At 43.0% G+C, this 18,505-nt stretch overlaps 1 protein-coding gene across 2 annotated transcripts; it reads right to left on the bottom strand.

Annotated features, from left to right (window-relative positions):
* Positions 1 to 1,293: 1,293 nt before the first annotated feature.
* Positions 1,294 to 17,245, bottom strand: AQP4 (aquaporin 4). 2 transcript variants are annotated; one of them, XM_081918566.1, is made up of 5 exons: positions 17,122 to 17,245; positions 11,799 to 12,213; positions 8,649 to 8,813; positions 7,296 to 7,376; positions 1,294 to 5,578 (listed from the first exon to the last, which is right to left on the bottom strand). In XM_081918566.1, the coding sequence occupies exons 1-5, from the start codon at positions 17,154 to 17,156 to the stop codon at positions 5,300 to 5,302; spliced, it is 975 nt and encodes a 324-aa protein (XP_081774692.1). In that variant the 5' UTR covers positions 17,157 to 17,245; the 3' UTR covers positions 1,294 to 5,299. The 2 variants fall into 2 exon arrangements, with proteins under 2 accessions (XP_081774692.1, XP_081774691.1); XM_081918565.1 differs by lacking the exon at positions 17,122 to 17,245 and adding an exon at positions 16,639 to 16,813.
* Between the last annotated feature and the right edge of the window lie 1,260 nt (positions 17,246 to 18,505).

The following is an 18,505-nucleotide window of genomic DNA, read 5'->3' as shown; positions in this document are numbered from 1 at the left end:
CTGTAACATCTAATTCACCACTCAGATGAGCACTTTCTCATCCAAATACAGAGAGTCCTCAGTTAAGCATCTCCAAGGTCACAAGACTGGAAATGATGCAAATCCTGGATAGAGCAGAGTAGACTTATGATCTGAATTAACAAAGGATTTTTGAGAAAACCAAATGAACCTTGAGTAAGCCTCACCTCCACAGATTAACAAAAGTGACCCTTTTGACAAATAGCAGTTCACATAACATGCACAGAATAGCTGGACTTCACTGAAGCATAAAGAGAAAAGGGGGCACATGCCTTATATGTACAACAATGGTACAATATTTAAACATTCGATAAATTCATGTTCCCCCAAGAGATGCAGGTTGTAACACAGTAGAATTAAGGACCTACAAATCCCACTGATTTCTCTGAGGTATTAACTGAGCTTAGCTGTGCAACAGATCGAAGACCACTGAGAAGGCACAATGAAAAGGCAAATAAATATTTGGAGAGTGGATAACCTTCCTTGTGGACAACTGCAATAGGAAGGATAGTATCGAAAGCAGACTTGAGATGATCCCTGAGATGACATGGAAGAAACTGTGCACTCAAAATACAATAATGCAGGGTCATCTCAGTAAAATGGTAGGTAGCAAGTTTATGACAGAGAAGAGTGGTTTTCCTAGGATACCTTAATTCAACATTCATCTATCTGGTGCAATCCAGATATTTTGGACTATACTGACTATCACCAAAGGGATGAGACCCATCAGCTACCCTTACCTGGTTTAGCCAGCCAGTCGAAGCTATTTCCCGGGGTGTGGCTGCTGTTACATGCTGACTGCTTCTAGGAGCCACAGGTAGAGCTGAGTGCATGGTGGGAACAAACAATGGCGGAGAGGGCTCCAGAGGGACTATCCCTCCCCTAGTGTCCAAACAACTCACTTGGCAATCAGAGGTCTGACTTCACTCATTGGAAAATGTAAATTTTACCTTTGTACAGCAGGTCAGTTTCTACACATACCCACACAACCCTATGTATCCTCTCTAGACAATCAAGGGGCATTATCAGAGTCCAAGGGCACATTCCAGCCAGGAAGGCAACACACAATCCCCAGGCCTGAGGTTCACCCATCCCTGCCTTAAAGAGCCTAAAGTTTCTGTCACGAACCCCTTTGGAATATTATTCCAACCCACAACCTGCAACTATTCATTCCTTATCAAAATGACATTTATTCATCATGACACCTAATTGTCAGCGTTCATATCTGATCTCTTTATAACATTTTAAATGCATTTCAAGAAGAAAATGCAGGGATGAATCAAAACAGACAATAGTTTATTTACAAGACATAACCATAAAGAATACAGCAGAAGAGAAGAGGAACAAGATAAAACTCTATTGTTGACAGTAGGACATCTTAAGTAGATTATTCCAAATGTTACACATTTTGATTTATAATACTATTATCACATCAGTTCTGATAAGGTTGAATGAACTTGTAATAATTTTTTTTAATGGCCATATGTTTAGTATGTTTACTAGTTTAGCCCTTATCATTGGTCCTACAAGTGATAGATTATCCTTCGTGCAGCTCTTAATAGGCTTTTATAAATTGGATTCTGGATATGCATCTGAGATTTCAGAATGAAATATTTTGTGACATCGCATTTTATTTATTACAGCTTTCCACATTCAGGATGAAGATTCTTTTGACCCTCCAGTTGCGGAGGGACACGAGTGAGAAGCAGAAGACAATGTTCCCCCTACTTAATCCACATGCTCCCAAAACTAGCAAAGGAAATTGGCATGCTTACTCCAAACAGATAACATTCCAAGTAATATTGCTGCCTTTTGTACCAAACATTTCAATTGAAACATATGCAAATGATTATGGCAATTAACTTTGTAGGGAATTGCTGTATATGAACGGCAAAAAATAAAAACAAGAACATTACAAAGGTGATGTTCATGCTGCCATTTCTGCCAGTACCACACTAGAAAGTGTGTGTACAACTATACACAATCTATTCTTTCCCCCCCACACAGCAAAGTCCTTAGGGTACTTTCAGCATCCAAATTTCAAATTATTTGGAGGATTTTTTATTTTAAGGCAGAAAAGCTAGGAGAAAGGCAGCTGTGAGTATAAAGCATCTCTTTCAGAATAATTTCTATGACTTCATGCTGGCCTGGTATGGTACACAAAGTGGGATAAACTATCAGGTCTTTCTGTTGATGAGGGTATGTGAAGCTGTAGCAGTCTCTAAATGATTTGCTTTGCATCTAGTGCTTGCTATGAACAACATGGCAACAACACTATCTCAAATATAAGACATGTTACATCAGTTTGTAAGACATCTTAATAAGCCACTGAAATAAACCTATCACAGTCAGTGAGTTAACAAAATGTAAATTATAAACATGCATTGATGAAACATTACCAAAATACAAAGTTAAAGCAAAAGGCTTAGGAGGGAAAGTACAGTCATGTATTTATGAAGTGGAGCTTCAGTGTATAACCAAAGAGTAACTGTTACACCAGTGCAAAACATGTTGAGAAATGCAACCAAGGACACTTGTGAAGTTCACATCACTAGTGAAATGAAAATTCTGTATCTACTTCCAGGATTCTATATTACATTGGCTGAGGAATCTTTCTGACTTTTAAGGTTGTGAAAGACACCGAGGGTTCACATATTGAGCATTGGCAAGAGAGTTATTGTAAACTTTGAAATTACAGAGATTCCACCTGGAAATGGTGACTAAAAAGGTATTGTTTTGATCTCTCTCTTGAAGAAGATAAGGAAAAGCGTTCTACGTCAAAATCACATGACACTTGATCTTGAACCAGTAATTTGCTCTTGAGTAATGAGCTCTGATGTTGTCCACAGAACTTCCCTAGACATTTTCATTGAGAGTTCCGTGCACATCTCTTTCTGTTTGCTGAGGTGCTGCACCACAGATGAATGGAACAGCTCTAGGTGTGCATTGGGACACACATGGACATCTTGATTGGGGTAATGATTCATTGCCGCATCTATTCAGGTATAAACGTAATTGTACACTACCTTATGACCACCAAATGGCTTGCAATGCTTACAAAATACACAGTAGTTCATTTTCTAAGAACAAAAGAAGAGTCTGCTGGATCAGGCCAATGACCCATGTGGTCCAGCATCCTGCTCTCACCAGACTGTTTAGCTGCCTATGGGAAGCCATCAAGAGGGATCTGAGTGCAGCAGCGCTCATCAGGGCATTAGTATCTTTCTTCATATGGTCTCCCTTTGGCAGACCTGGTGAATTTTACTGCACAAATTGATGTCTTTTTACTCAGAAGTTCCACTAAACCCAACAAGGCTTACTCCTTAGGAAGTAACTTGGTTTGCTTAGGATCACAGCCCTAGTTGGATTTCTTTGTTTTGGCTTTGCTATACGCTCAGTTCTTTCCTTTTTTGTGCTTCACACTGGGCAATTTTGTTAGATGGGTGTTGCTTCTTCTATGGAGGAAGAAGTGTATATTTCTTTTATCACGTCGTGTTTCTTGTGCATAATATTATCTATGTACTTCTCTCTACTTAGAAATATTCACCCTTAGTATAGTATTCTTTTTCTACAAGACCAGGTGTTCTCAGGGTGGTTCTGTACATTCACCACATTTCACCACCAAAAACCTTAATAGGAATGGATGAGTTCCATACAAAGAACCTCAGCTATAGCAAATTTCAGTTCTGGCTACATTCAGAAAAAGTGTAAACGTTACTCCTTTTTGACCAAAAGCATTTGAAGTTTATAAAAGGCAAACTCACCGTTCAGCAGCACAACATCACACAAAGTTGTAAGCTATTCCATGCTCTGGCTTCTTGATGCACTGAAAATTCACAGTTGCTATTTAACTGTTTCATTGATATTATAACTGCATGGAGATCATGCAACAATTGCACACATCTCTGTTGACAATGGCTTTCTGGCCTATGTACACTGAGTGCAAGCAGTGGAACAGACATGTCTGCGACTGTCACACGTGGAAATCTACATGCAGTTTGCCTGGATGTAGAGCTTTTTATATAGGAAATGCATTGTGTTTGACGCAGCTCTAAAACAAATCTTTTTAGCGACAGAGTATTCAAAGCAAAGCATCAGTCACCAAAGCATTTCCCAGCAGTATTTTAAATAATTATGAAAAGCCTACTTGTTATGCTTTTTTTTTTTTAAAAAAAAATCACATTGTGAGCAAAATAGTTACACAATTTTAACATTTCAGTTATATAAAATTGGCACAGTAACATTTTATTTGTTTGAATAAGTGCACTGAAAACAGAACAGCCTTCAACTTCTTTTTGATACCTGCGTATTTTTATTTGACATGATCCACCCAAAGTTAACCACTGTTAAGTCCCACTGATGTCACTGGGAAAGTTAAGCTGTGTATAAATGTCTCCTGGTAAAAGTATCTGGAAATCACAGGGCTTAACTTTGGCTGGAATGCACACATTATAAGACGGCATATAATACAGACTTATTTTGTTCATTGTATGTCTTTAACAGTTCCGGCAATAGTATGTCATGAGAACGTTTTTGTGGAAGGACAACTCAATGTGGGGGACATTTTAAAGATTATGAGTCAAAAGGAGAGGACTTCCTTTTTTGTGGAAGTATAAAATGTATGAATATGTAGTAGATATAAAATAGCAAATGGCAATTCTTGTTTTTTTGTTCTGTTTTGTTTAAATGTCTTCTCCCCAAATGTAGCATGGAAGGATTAAAAATAACAGGAGGACTAGAAGAAAGGGAGGAATGAGGCTTTTGCAAGCATTTGTTGTATCCTGCATGTTGGCTCTGCTTTCACTGAACCTGCCATAGACTTTGTCATTAAAATTCTAATCAGGATTGACAACAGCCAATTAAGTGTCAGAAGAACAATCTGATAGACACTTCTTTCTGTGTCTATAGGCATCTTTTGATAAGTTTCATCTGTCAATCTGATTGACAAAGATTGCTATTTCCTGCTCATAACTGCTTGCGTTAAAACCAATGCCTCTTTCAAAATTCACTCAGAAAGCAGAGAGGGAATAAAAGGATTCCCTTATGGCTATTGCCAAAAGGACATTTATGAATTTGGAATAATCTATGAGGATCCCTCAACATAGTTAGCTGCTACCATGTCAACAGAATGGGAGTCTGGTCTGATTCACTGCTGCCATTTTCCTACAATTTTATGATGTCGCAGGTGGCTAATTTACAACAAATCTGTCTCTTTTATGGGTGGAAGGCTATCTGTGGGCCTGCTAGTAGACTGTTCCCTGCTTTCAGTGCTCCTTGCTAGTCATACAGATGATAGCACCTCATTGGTTGGGTCTCTACCCTTCTTATCATCACCCCTCTCAAGGTCAATGACGTGGACCATTCCAGGCTTCAGAAGCAAATCATCAGTCTCCACCTGGCTCCTGGTGTCTTCAACTTCTATGTATTTCCCTTTGGACTGCTGGCTCGTTTTAGTAAACGCTTCTTTGAGCCGCTGTTTGAATTCAGCATCAGGACAGTAGACATATTCATAAAGGGCGCCTGCAAGAACTGCTCCTATAATTGGTCCCACCCAATATATCTGTACAAAACAGGGAGAAAGAAACATACATTAAAGCATGGATTGGGAGTCACGTTTCAAAGAAATGTCAAGAGTCCAATAAGGAAGTTGGATGTTACCAAGGTTAGCATAGTTGGTGCTTCCCTAACTTGGTGCTGCAGGAAATCTTAACAACCTACTCAGTTTAGCAGGGCTTGGATGTGTCAATGGCACATCAGAGGCTTTGCTGGCACAGTATGTGAACACATGTGTTCAGCCAAGCCACATGAACAGATGTTTTATAAATACCTGGAATGCTGTGTCTTTTATAGGCATAGAAGCACATACAGACACAGAATGATAAACTCACAGCCAAGAACCTTAATTAGGCTGACTGAAGAATAGCTAGTATTCTCTTGAATTCTAATTGGATGGTGCTTTGTCATTTGTATCAGCAATGCCTTTGTTCATGAATCAATCAGCATAAAATAGCTTTGGATGAAACTAAATCAATACAACACACTGTTGCACGCCACCCCAACCACTGAGTGGTGTGAGATTCCAGCAGTTCTAGGCACTTACCCAGGGTTTGGTTTCCTTGGAATGAGGGACAGCGGAGACTGTGGTGTCTTTAGGATATACAGTTTATTTACACATATATACAACCTTAGCCTATGATGGAGGGGTTCACAGCATTAACACCCGACTGGGTCTTTCTTCTCCCAATAATCACAGCCTTGGATTACAGCAGAAATCTGGCATGACTCTGTCTCTCAGGCTTCCCAGCCAACTTCTTCCTACTTCAAGCTTCAAGCTCACATGCCTCAGGCCTTTGTCTTTCTAACTAACTAACAGTTGAGGCAGTGAGGCCCCATCCTCTACTCTCTGCCATGGAGCCACTTCCTTTGTTATCTTAACAACTCATACTTAGTGGATGATTACCAAGAAACTTGTCTGGCTATTCAAGAAAGTGGATCCTTGTTGGAAGTGACTCAGGCATACAGCCTACCCACACCCCAAACTCACAACAATACAAACACCTGAAGTCAAACAACTGGTACTTAGATTCAGGTAGGTAGCCGTGTTGGTCTGATGCAGTTGAAATAAATTAAAATATTGTCCAGTAGCACCTTAGAGACCAACTAAGTTTGTTCTGGGTATAAGCATGCACAATGAAAGCTTATACCCAGAATAAACTTAGTTGGGCTCTAAGGTGCTACTGGACAATTTTTTAATTTATTTCAGCTGTCACTTATGTTGCCAGCATATCGCAGCAGTTTTCTAACACTAAGAAAGGAAATCTGGTGAGCAATTCAAAGCAAGCCTAGAAACATACATTCATGAAGACACAGCTAAGGTTCTACGATGGCATTCCAGCAGAACCTTCTGAAATCTATCTAATTAGATCAGTTAGTTACAGGAGACAACTGACATTTGTAGGAGCATCCTGTTTAAGTACAAGTTCTTATAGATTGGATTGATTCTGTTTCAATACAGAATCAAACTTAATATAGGTAATGTCTCACTTTGACTCATCTTGGAACATGTGGGTTGTTTTTTTTTTACAATCAAGTAGTATATAATTTTTTTGAAATAAATATAATACATGATGGTAATAACACTGCTATTGATGGTGGAGGAAGCCATAGATGAGCCTTGTCCTCCACAATTTGGTCTAATCCTAAACCAGCAGGTTGGTGGCCATTGCTAAATCATGCATGAGTGAATGAATGAAAAGTATCCAGGTATATTCACTTACCCAGTGGTTTTCCCATTTCCCCATGATAACTGCAGGTCCAAATGACCTAGCAGGGTTCATACTGGCGCCTGTGTAGTTAATCTGCAAGATATTTAAAAGGAAGACTGTTAATCATCATTATACAACCATCAGACATCCACATGTTTTAATGATCTTGTGATGGAACCAGCTTATGACTGGCATTGCTCTAGATCTATTGCCCAAGTCACTAATGCCACTTTCTCTGCATTCTTTCCCCCACCTGGTTGGCAGCCAATGGGGATAGGAAACATTTCTCAGTGGGCCAGTTCTAGCCCATGGACCTCCAGTTGATGAAGTCTATCCTCAAGATTCATGCCAGTCCAGAAGCGATGAGCCAGAGACAGCAATGGAAACCAGGATACAGGACTGCTAGGAAATTCTTTCCAGGACTGTGAGCATCCCTCTGGACTACTCATACTTCATAGAATATGAATACTCTTTCCAACTTTCTTCTTCATCTCTATGTGCTTTTCAAAGCTCAGGTTAATTCTGCCGGATCTGACTTTTACCCAGATCCTCTTGGAAAAGAGAAGTATGTGTGTGCATCCTTGCCCTCTTTCTCTCAGCATAGTGGGGGAGGGTAATCTGGGGTTGGTAGAAGTGACTGGAGGAGTACGCATGGCACGCACTCAAAAAGCAAAATGTGCCGGTGGGCCTAGATTTATATAACACTTTTCAAAATGTTGAGCAAATGTGTACAGTGTGGATGTCACACAATTATGCCTACCAAACACCTATATGTACACACTGTTATTTGATTCTTTACTATTTAATAAATCCACCACTATTATAATGTTACAAACATGTCACAGAATGCATCCACAATAAAGCACCAATCTGAAAGGGTCCCAACAAGATGTCTAGGTACGCTGACTTTATATGTTTCCTTCAGGAATATTTCTACCACACCTTATCGGTGTCTCCTGTGAGACAAACGAGGATTATTCCTATTTCACATATACAATCAGTGGCGTAGCGTGGGTTGTCAGCACCCGGGGCAAGGCAAGTAATTTGTGCCCCTAACCCGTGGATTTGCGCCCCCCAACCCGTGGATTTGCGCCCCCTAACCCTAACCCCCAGATGTTGCGCCCGGTGCAGCCGGCCCCTCTGCACCCCCCACGCTACGCCACTGTATACAATAATATCATTTCAAAGCAGGGAGTCAATATTTTGGAGCAAGTTAGTCAAAAGGTACTTGGGGATATACAGGCATCACATCAAATTTACTTGAGCCAACAGTGGGTTTTGGAGTAAGATTCATAAAGCATTGTAATGACATACACTTTACTGTTAGCTACCTAGCACAGCTCATGGAAGAGGCCGGCAACTTACAGCAAACAGGTGTCCGATCGCAACGGAAAGTCCAATTGCCAGTGCCACTGAACCCGTGACATCACTTCGCTTAGAATCACAGCTGGCAAAAATAGTAAGGACCAGCTGGAATGTAATTATCAGCTCCACCACTAGTCCATGGCCAGCAGAAAGGTCATCATGTACCTAGAAATAAAGGAAACACACTGGAGTTTCAGGAAGCACAGAAAAAGTGTAAACTACTTTTCTTACATCAGGAAAATATAATTTCCTCTCTACTAATTAAAGCCGTTTCAAATTGGATGTGTCTGTAGTGAAGTTAAGAAAAGGGAAAGGAGGGAGAAGATTGTTTTGACTAATTTTACTGTTGTATTTCTACATTGCTGTAAGCTGCCCTGGTGAAGATAAGGTAAGAAATCGAATAAATAATGTTGTTGTTGATGATAATAATGGATTAATTTAAAGTCATTGAAATAACAGGCTTGTGCCACTGACTGATGATAGTGCTGGGAGGCAGTGCTTATTGATGGCTCTGGTCCTTCCTTAAAGGGTAGACCATGTGGTGGTGGACAGGGCTCTGGACCAAATTGGTCTAATCCTGAGACTAATTGGGCTGATTTGGGGGGGATTTGGGCCTAGGTCAAGTTGGGAAAGGGCTTGCAAAGCAGCACCCCACATAGTCCTCCACAATCCTCGGTCCTGAGCAGAGGATTCAGTCCCACAGGGTGGCAGAGTTCCTTTACAAGCTTCTTCCTGTCAGGGAAGGTTCTTGTGAAGGAGTGCCCATCACCACCAGGCCCTGTTGCCACAGTGACTGCCCAGGTCTACTACCACTGCTGCAGAGACCAGCAGTGATGGGAGAAGCAAGAAGGGCGCCATTGTAGCAGAGGAAGGTCTGGGAGGTTGCTATAGCAATGGGGCCTTGAGAATAGGCTGCAAGGCCTGGCAGGGAGGTATGCCAGTGGGGACTGATTCTGAGTCAACTCCCTGGGACAGTTTATTGCTGTACATTGTTTCTAAATTTAGTGTTGTATATTGTTTTAATTGTCTGTTTTAACCATATTTGCACAGCAGTTTTTAACATTGTGAGTGTCCTCTATTTAAGAGGCTTCTACTCTGCAGCCTCTTATAGTTGTTTTATCTGCGAGTTTTTTAGTTCTTATGCTCTTACAGTTGTTTTAACTGCGTGTCTTTGTTGGTTTTTAGCTCTTATCTGTTTTAATTATTAGTTTTTTATCCACCCATTATCTGTGTTTAATCTTGTATTTTATTTGGATGTTTTATCCCTGTTTCCTTGCCCTCATTTGCCCTAACAATTATCGGTCAAAAATCCCAACTGCTATTTTATCTACAGTGGTACGTCGAAAGACGAATGCCTCATAAGACGAAAAACTCGCAAGACGAAAGAGTTTTTTGTTTTTTGAGTTGCTTCGCAAGATGAAAACGTCTTGCAAGTTTGTTTCCTTTTTCTTAAAACCGTTAATACCCAGGGTGCATTGCTTGAAGAGGTGCTTCGCAAGACGAAAAATTCGCAAGACGAAAAAACTCACAGAACGAATTAATGTCGTCTTGCGAGGTACCACTGTATATGCTTTTCTTAATCCTGGTCTATGACCGTAATAAAGTTCATTCATACAAGATTTGGCATAGCACAAGATGCAGTCTGCTATATGCATATAGAGCAAATAAGGACAGAGCGCTGGCTTTTCCATTAGATGTTCACATGATATACTTAAGAAATGAAAGGCTTCTTTTTTCCTTAGGAGGACTGTAGTTTAGTGTTCTATTATAAATCCATTAATTAGCTCTAACTCAATTAATTTCAGTTTCAATTAAAAGTAGGCAGCATGCAGCCCAAGTGCATTTTAATTTCCTTCAGTGAGGCTAACTGATGGGATTCTTTATTAGTGAAGAATGAAACCAGAATTTAAGGCACAGTCTATTATAAAGAAGTGTGTCATCTTAAATATATGGCATTATCAGTCACTATAATAATGACATAGATTTCGACACTCCCATGTTTTCATCTTAAAATTGCATTTCACACCTGGCTGCTATGTACCTGGTATTAAATCATTTCTAAAAGTTTTTAAAAAAGAAAATATCTATTAGAGAACAATTGCTGGGTGTAAAGAAAAGGCTGTCAGTAGGATAAATCGAAGGCATTTACATAAAATTGTGCTGTTATTTTGAGTTAAAGAATAAATGCTACCTACTCTTCACTAAAAGCTTACACAAGCTGCCTCCCCACCAACCCTGCTCTCATGAAATAGATTTGTAGCATTCACTTAATTATGGAGAGCTACATGGAATCTGTTCTTATGAATGGATTCATGAAGCCCTTGGCAGCCTGCCTATCAAGATTTTTGAAAAACCGTTTGCCAAGCATATGCTAAACTCTTTCATGGAAATGGGTTCCATTTCAGTCTCCACCACAGGATGACTATCAAGAGATCACCCTTTTTATTAAAAGATAGCAGTGTGAATCACACGAGAAGCCATTCCAAATGTGAAGGCACACTCTCAAAACATCTTCTTGCAGATTGTTTAACCTTGGCCACATATTTCTCCTTTGTTCATATAAATAAGGACATTAAAGCACATTTACATGGTATTAGTCTTTCAGTTTATATCCATGCTGGTCTTCTGACAAATCTATACTCAAGTGTGAATGTTTCCATGCATAAGGTTAATATAAAGAGCCTGGCGGAAGCAAGATAAAGCAGAAGTGATACATTTTAATGCGAATGAGCATTTGTGCCAGTGTAAATATAATTCAATTTGAAACTATATTGGCAAGAATGATGGTTTGCTTTGCAAACTGGCTGAAGCAATAGCTGTTTGAAGCTTCATCAGCCAAAAAATAAAATAAAATTCAGTTGTAGTCTTTGATTAAAGTTTAATTAATGCATTGTGTTCCCTCAGTCACAATAACTGATACGTTAGACTCCACATTGCATCATTCTAATGCTCGATAGATAACTGTTCCACCATACCTAGTACTTGACCACAGCTAATACATATTATCTACCCACCTATAATCTGTAGGGAAATCAACAGTGAGCAAAAATATGTATCTTCCTGAATTTAAATTGGAAACGTGCTGTGGGGTTCAGGTTCCATTTTATTATGTTTCATAAGAATAGGGAACTCCCAAGTCCTCTACCCTACCTTGGTAATTCCTAAGCCGCCCACCACACGCTGGGGGGTGACAAGGTAGAGAATTCCCGCCCCTGCGATGGCACCCAGGCATTGGGCTGCAATATAGAAGACTGACTTGGCAAGGCTGATCTTCCGAGTGCAGACCATTGCAACAGTCACAGCAGGGTTAATATGGCCACCACTGATGTGTCCAATGCATTGCACCATTGTTGCAATGCTGAGTCCAAAGCAGAGAGAAATGAGGACCATGTCGACAGGCAGAGGGTTTTCGACTCCACCCCAGTTGATTGTAGAGCCAAGGCTGAGGAGGACAAAAATGAGCATGGCCAAAAATTCTGCAGAAACAGCTTTCCAGAAAGGCTGAGTCCAGATGCCTTTAAATGCCACCATGATGGCTTCGCACTTACACAGACGTCTGCACTTACTGAAAAAGGAAAACAAAGCAACATCAGGAGCTGACCCAGTAACTTCAAGGTTGGCTCTAAATACTCATAATCATCTGCAGAAGGTCCCAGACTAGGTGGGGCTAACATTTATTCATAACTAGCTAAGAGCGGGGTGAAGGAAGGGTGCCCACTTCCCACTTCCATTTACCACATGCCTCCCCTATTTCTCACTGTTATTTCCTACATTTACATACTGTACATGGCTGAGGCTATGACCATGGGAGGATATCTGGGATTTCTCAGATCTGATCCTGCTCTCTGCTATGCCAGAATTATCAAGCACTGAGTAAGAGGTGATGAATGAATCCTACTTGCTACCCACAAACTGCATTTAGGAGTAGTGTGTGCACCATGTCCCAGAATTTTCTCAAAGGTGGTGAGGTCCAGGTTCCAGTAAACACCTGAAACTTCTCCAACAGCACAGCATTGTCAAACTGCATGGAGCGCCCAACCAAATTAGAAGTGGCATGAAAGAATTGTTGTTTTCTATGCCTTCAAGTGAAGGGGGTTTAGTAAAGGTGACCCACCCCCAATCCTGGAAACAGCTCAGACTGCTTTCTCCCTCCTTTTTTGAGTGGGGGGGGCAAGGACAGAGTATAGGAAATACATCTTCCCCCACAATCCTAGACTCTTTAGAAGGGGGATATACACCCCCATTTATATGATTTGGCCATTGTCCCATACAATCTTCCCAACAGGAGATTGTATGGTAACCAGTCATTTATCTGAACTATGCCCTCACATCACTATGGGAGAAGATGCACAATCTCCACTTTGGATGGATACCTTTGGAAGAATGAGTCATTTTCATTTCCCCTTCCCTGCTCTCTTCCCTGTAACATCCAAAGACACCTTAAAATTGTTATTTGAGTCTGTGTGCAGCACAGCTGCAGTACTTTCTTGATTGCACTACGCATCAGATATATTAGTTGGTCAAATAGGCAAGTTAAATACATGAACCCAGGGCCTCTGGCTTCACAATCTCTGTACAATCTCAAGGAGCCAACCAAGGTTGTTACTGCCAAAGGGTTGAACAGTTTGGAAGCAATATCCCCCACTGTATAGTGTAAATTCATAAGGCCAGGACTTTGCTGGAGAATGCCCTGACCCTGAGCTGTAAAACAGAAGTGGAACCAGTTACATCATGAAGGCCAGCAATGTAAGCCGTACAAGTCTTGAACCAATCCAGAGCCAAGTCAGCAAGAGCTCCCTAAACTGGAACCCCCAGAGATAGCAAGACAGCACCCGTGGAGACAGATTCCCTTTATAGCAGGGACTTCACACTTCCCAGTCCTTGCTCCACAATCCAGGCAATGCAGAAGACATGAGATGACTGATAGGCAACAGGGTTCTAGGCCAGAGAACTACCACTTGAAGGCACTCTACTCTTCAAGAATGATGCAGAGCATGGAAAGGATAGGGTGTCCAAAGGCTGATACAGGTTTCATTTGAGCTCCAGGCCTTGGTAAAACGAGTTGTCTGATTAGAGCTATCCAAGGTCCTGAAACTCCAGCTTGATGCTACGTAGTTAATTAAGCCACCTACAGATGTCTATTGTGCCCTATGTACTTCCACTTGCAGTTAGGGTATGATGGTGCAGCAACTAGGATTACTGCTGTACAGGCTCTTCTGCTTCCTCAGCCTAATGCCTCTGCTCTTCCTGGCTTCTCTCACTGCCTGCTTTCATCCTCCCCTGCCCGACCTACTAGACTCAACCCTGCCAATGACCTGCTGCCAAAGTAAGAAAATCATGTCACATACTTGAGTTTCTCTTTCCAGCTGTTGGCATGGTTCTATGAGAAACCAACATTATCAAAATAGAAGCTATCCACCACTGTATTTTACATTATGCTTTCACAAAATAAAGTTTATTTATTCCAGAGATTGATATACCATCTTTTTTCTGAATTATACATTTTATACACTTTGTTGGAATTCCACTAACTCAGCTTTGATTTTATAAAAGCAACTTTTTGCTGATTTGGAATGAAATAACAAAACTTCCTAAAAGGCCTCAGTTCCAACTAAAAGAATATAGTGGGATGCATGATGTAAAAACCAGTTGGAAACACCTTATAAGGTTGATCACTTTCACTTTTGCAGAATTCCTCATGTCATTTAAGAGCTTCTTGAAAGGCAGAAATCAAGCAGGTGAAACTTTTCCTGGTACAAAGATGAAGTGATGGGCAAAGCTTCACCTCATGAATTTCTGTGTGCTGTACAACTTTTAAATGAGCCCTTTGCCTTTTAAACAGTTGGCAATCCTAATACTGCCGTCATATACTCAAAATACTGGAAACCAATGAACTCTACAGATACTTTTGCAAAACTTGTATAGGATTCTATCTTGCTGGGACATTTACTCATGAGCATTACTGTTCATCCCCAGGTAGGGAATTTGTTGAATAAAAACACAACCTATATTTAAGCAAGATGATACCCTTCTTTATTAACTTTACTGCAGTAAAGGACAGTCCCATAAGTGAAAGGTACTGTAATGACCACAGGTTTTACATAGCTTTTATACCTTCTTATAAACAGCATACATCATATTTGTTATATAATTACTGCTACACTCTCCATCACACGCCAGCTATGACATGACAACTTCAGATACCTGCCAAATTAACTGTACAAGTTGGCCAGTACAATAAACTAACTTTTGATCTGGACAGTAAACGGAAGCAGGTCCCACAAAAAGTTAAGCTTTCAACTAATTAAATCAACAAATTCTCCATCATCTCCAGAGTTTTACAACTGAGCAGGGATCTGAACCTGAGTTTCTAACACCTGCACCCAACAGTGGCACTAGGAGTCATGGAACCATAGAAGGGTTGGAAGGAAACTAAGGGTCATCTAGTTCAACTGGTGCAATGCAGAAATCACAGCCACCCAACCTCTGTTCAAAACCTCCAATGAATGAGAGTCCACTACCTTCGGAGGAAGTCAGTTCCACAGTCCAATAGCTCTTTCCACCAGAAAGTTTTTTCCTAAAGTTTAGCCAGAAGGAAGAGGGCTAAGAAAGGCCTTCCCTTTCCCTACCTTAATGGCCCTCTGTTCCAAGCCATTCCCATTGTGGAGGCCAGATCCACTCCAAGTTGCCAGTTGCAATCTTACAGACATGACACCCTCTGCAGGTTCATGCTTCCTCGAAGAGGAGAATTCTAACTATGAACACACAGAGAGAGACATTCCTGGCAGCAACTGTGCCTGGTTGCAAGTTCTGAGAGCACAGCAGTCTGGAGTGCGTGTGTGCCTGCCTGCATCTTTTTCCCCCTGAGCGCCACTTAGCAACCCAGTAGGAGGGGGAGGGACGAAAGAGAACAAGCCAAATATTATCTTTGCAAGCACGAGAATGGAATCCTTCCCCCCTCCCTTACTTGTGCCAAACGCTCAGGGTTTCGAAACCTCAGCAAATGCCGAGGGTCAAGCCCGTGCTGGCGTCCAAAAGGGTTTGAAATTGGAGGTGGGAGAAGAATTTGGAAGGCGCAACTTTTTACCTTCGGGTCCCGCGCCTGGAGTCCTCTGGAACGCAAACCTGAGAGTTGCAGTCGCGGGTCCCTTGGCCGCCCTCTCTGCCCTGACCCAGCCGCCACCTCGCGGAGTAAGCACAAACTGCTGGCAACGGTATATTTTTAGGATTCTTTCCAAATAGGTGAAAAAGACGGGGACTGCCCTTGACCTTTCCGGGGACGCCGATCGCCTAGGTTTAACGTTTCAGGCTTAGACAGTTATGTGTCCAAGCGCGCGCGAGCGTACGCGAACGCAGCAAACCCTGTATATATTGCAAACAGGGGAGACTTGCAAGTGGGGCTTTCTCACGAAACTTCGGCGGCTTGTTTGGCGGAGAGGGAATATACATGCTGCCAAAACAAAGATAAAAGCACCAAACAAACTAACAAACGAAACACCGTCGCAGATATTGATCAACCCAGAGCTCATCCCAAAGGAGCCTACAAAGAAGGTGGGAGAAGCGACCCAGAATCCAAACTCACAAAGGCGAGCGGAGGGTGCCGATCCGGGCGCAGGAGGCCACCGGTGGGAGACATGTGGGATTGCAGGGGAGGAGGAGAGAAACGACGGAGCGAGCTCCGCCGAGGCTGCCGAAGGGGCCGGCGCGGCAGAGGACTCTCGCGACGGCCTCTGCTTCGCCCCGCCTCCCAGGCACTGGCCTCCGAGGGGCAAGGGGGCGAGCGGGCAGCCTGCTGGACGTCCTCCTCGCGAAGCAGCAGCTGCTACAGCAGCAGCCGCAACTCTCCCAGCGCCTTTACGCTTTCTGCCACTCGCGGAGCCCTGGCCAAAGACTCTTTGCGTTGTTGTTGCTGTTGCAGATCGCATCCCTTCCTCGTAATCCGTTTGCCCACCCCACCCGCCGAAAAGTTCCAGGAAAATCTCAAACTCGCCTCTCTCTTGTCTTTTGGCAAACGGAAAGCCCCAAGCCTGCTTCGCTCTTTTGGCGCGCCGGAACAAAGCGGGGCTTGTTTCCCTTCTCCCTCTTGGGGTAGCTCTCCCCAAACCACCTTTTGTGCGCGTATGTGTGTGTAGCTGCTGTCTTCATGCATCTCAACTGCAGCCCACGTCCAACCGTGGCATTGCTATTAAAAGTTGGGCGGTTTTTGTTTTGGTTTTTTGGGTGTGTGTTTTTTTTTCTGCGAATTGGACTCCAAGGTCTGGAGCGGTGCACAGTAGCCAAACTTTTTGCGTTTCTCTCTCTGCGTGTCTCTCTCTGCCACCTTCGGCCCCGCGCCCCCTTCTTTCGCCTTCCCCACCTGCGCCACCCCCCCTTAATTCCACACTCGCCTCCCCTGCCATTTGGCGTGAAGCAGCCCTTGGGGCGCCCTACACCCCACCCCACCGCGCCTTGCTGCAGCGCCCTGACGACTCACCCCCAGCAGCCTCCGGATGCGCTCCTGTCGCTCATTCCTTCCCGGGTTTGTGCGCCTGGCAGAGACGCGCCGGAGTTGCTGGAGAGCGAGCGATGAGGGAGGCGGAGGGAAGCCGCCCGGCGCGCTCTGGGGAGTCGGATTACTGTGCGCCTGGCCTGGTGGGGTTTGGGGGAGCCGAGGGCGGCTGGCCGAGCAGATGGCAGGTTGTCGCGAAGTTATATTTGAACGGCAGATAACTTTCCCTTACCTGATCGGCTCGAGGCACGCGGCGACCGCCTCGCCAAGCGCAGCAAAACGCAGCAGCAACAGTATCGGATACACACGGTCGTGAAGGAAATCAAGTTTTGACCATCATCACAGCAAATGTAGATCAGGCCCTCCCTCGACGTCGTTTGTTTGTTTACAGGACTCTCTACACCGCCTTTCAGGGCTAAATGCCCCCTCCAGGCGGCTCATCAATACAACCTTGAAACCAAGGCATCAAAGCTGGTGGAGGTGACTTCGCTGCAGATAGCGCTGGGGAAATTGAAGGAGGGCAGCCTTTAATCCAGAACATCTTTCTCACTCTCGATTCACCCACCATCAGCAGAGGTGCCCCTAAAGGAATGTGGGCATCAACAGAAAAGGGTGGCCTATCCTTGGTCTAGATTGGGGATCCTTAACAGCACCCTTAGACACACACACCCTGCTGCCCACCCAGTTGTTTGGAGGGTGGGGCTCTGAGCAGCATCAGTGCTCCTTTGGTCAACGGGGTATATTGTGGGGCCACAACAGTTCCTGAGATTTCCAAATTTCTCTGCACCCTTTTAGAACTACAAAAATATTCAATGAACAGCAGATTTAAAGAAACATCTTTTTTTAATGGTCAACAATGGAGCATCTGCAAGCATAGACAGGTTGCCGCATTCAGCACCAGTGGAAGTATCCAAACTGTGTTCAACAGCAGCCCTGTAGAGACTGCACCACAGTTTACTCTGGGTGTAACCAGAGCAACAATGACTACAGTGATGCTGAGCTGCAAGGCCCATGAGAAGGTAATTCAGGGGTGAGGAATTGGTCCCAGCCTGCAAGTCTGATCCTGACCTCCCCCCCACCCCTGGCACTTCCATGGGCCATTTTGACCAGTGGGTGGGACTAAGCACATGATGTCACCACGATGTTTTCCTTTGTCCATGGGTCTGAAATCAAACTGTACAGACCAAGGCACCATCAATCAACTGATCAGGCAGCACCTGATCTTTTAGCAGGGAGCCATGTCTTTATCTGCCCTAAACCTGTGGTTATTTATTTATTTATTATTCCCTTATTGTCGTCATCAAGTGTAGGACAGGTCACATGGTGTGGGGAAAATGGGACAAATTAGGACCCTTAATGGGCCTAATCA

This window comes from Podarcis melisellensis (assembly GCF_964234715.1).
Source record: "Podarcis melisellensis genome assembly, chromosome: 7".
Taxonomy (NCBI): domain Eukaryota; kingdom Metazoa; phylum Chordata; class Lepidosauria; order Squamata; family Lacertidae; genus Podarcis; species Podarcis melisellensis.
This window is presented reverse-complemented; position numbering and strand designations above follow the sequence as displayed.

Bases quoted from the DNA above. Each gene is read 5' to 3' on its own strand.
- AQP4 (XM_081918565.1), bottom strand. From the start codon at position 16,793: ATGAAGACAGCAGCTACACACACATACGCGCACAAAAGGTGGTTTGGG. The intron at 12,214-16,638 runs GCGAGTTTGAGA...TTCCTTTTTCAG, and splicing joins TGCCAAAAGACAAGAGAGAG to TAAGTGCAGACGTCTGTGTA. The intron at 8,814-11,798 runs GTAGGGTAGAGG...CTTTATTTCTAG, and splicing joins GCGGCTTAGGAATTACCAAG to GTACATGATGACCTTTCTGC.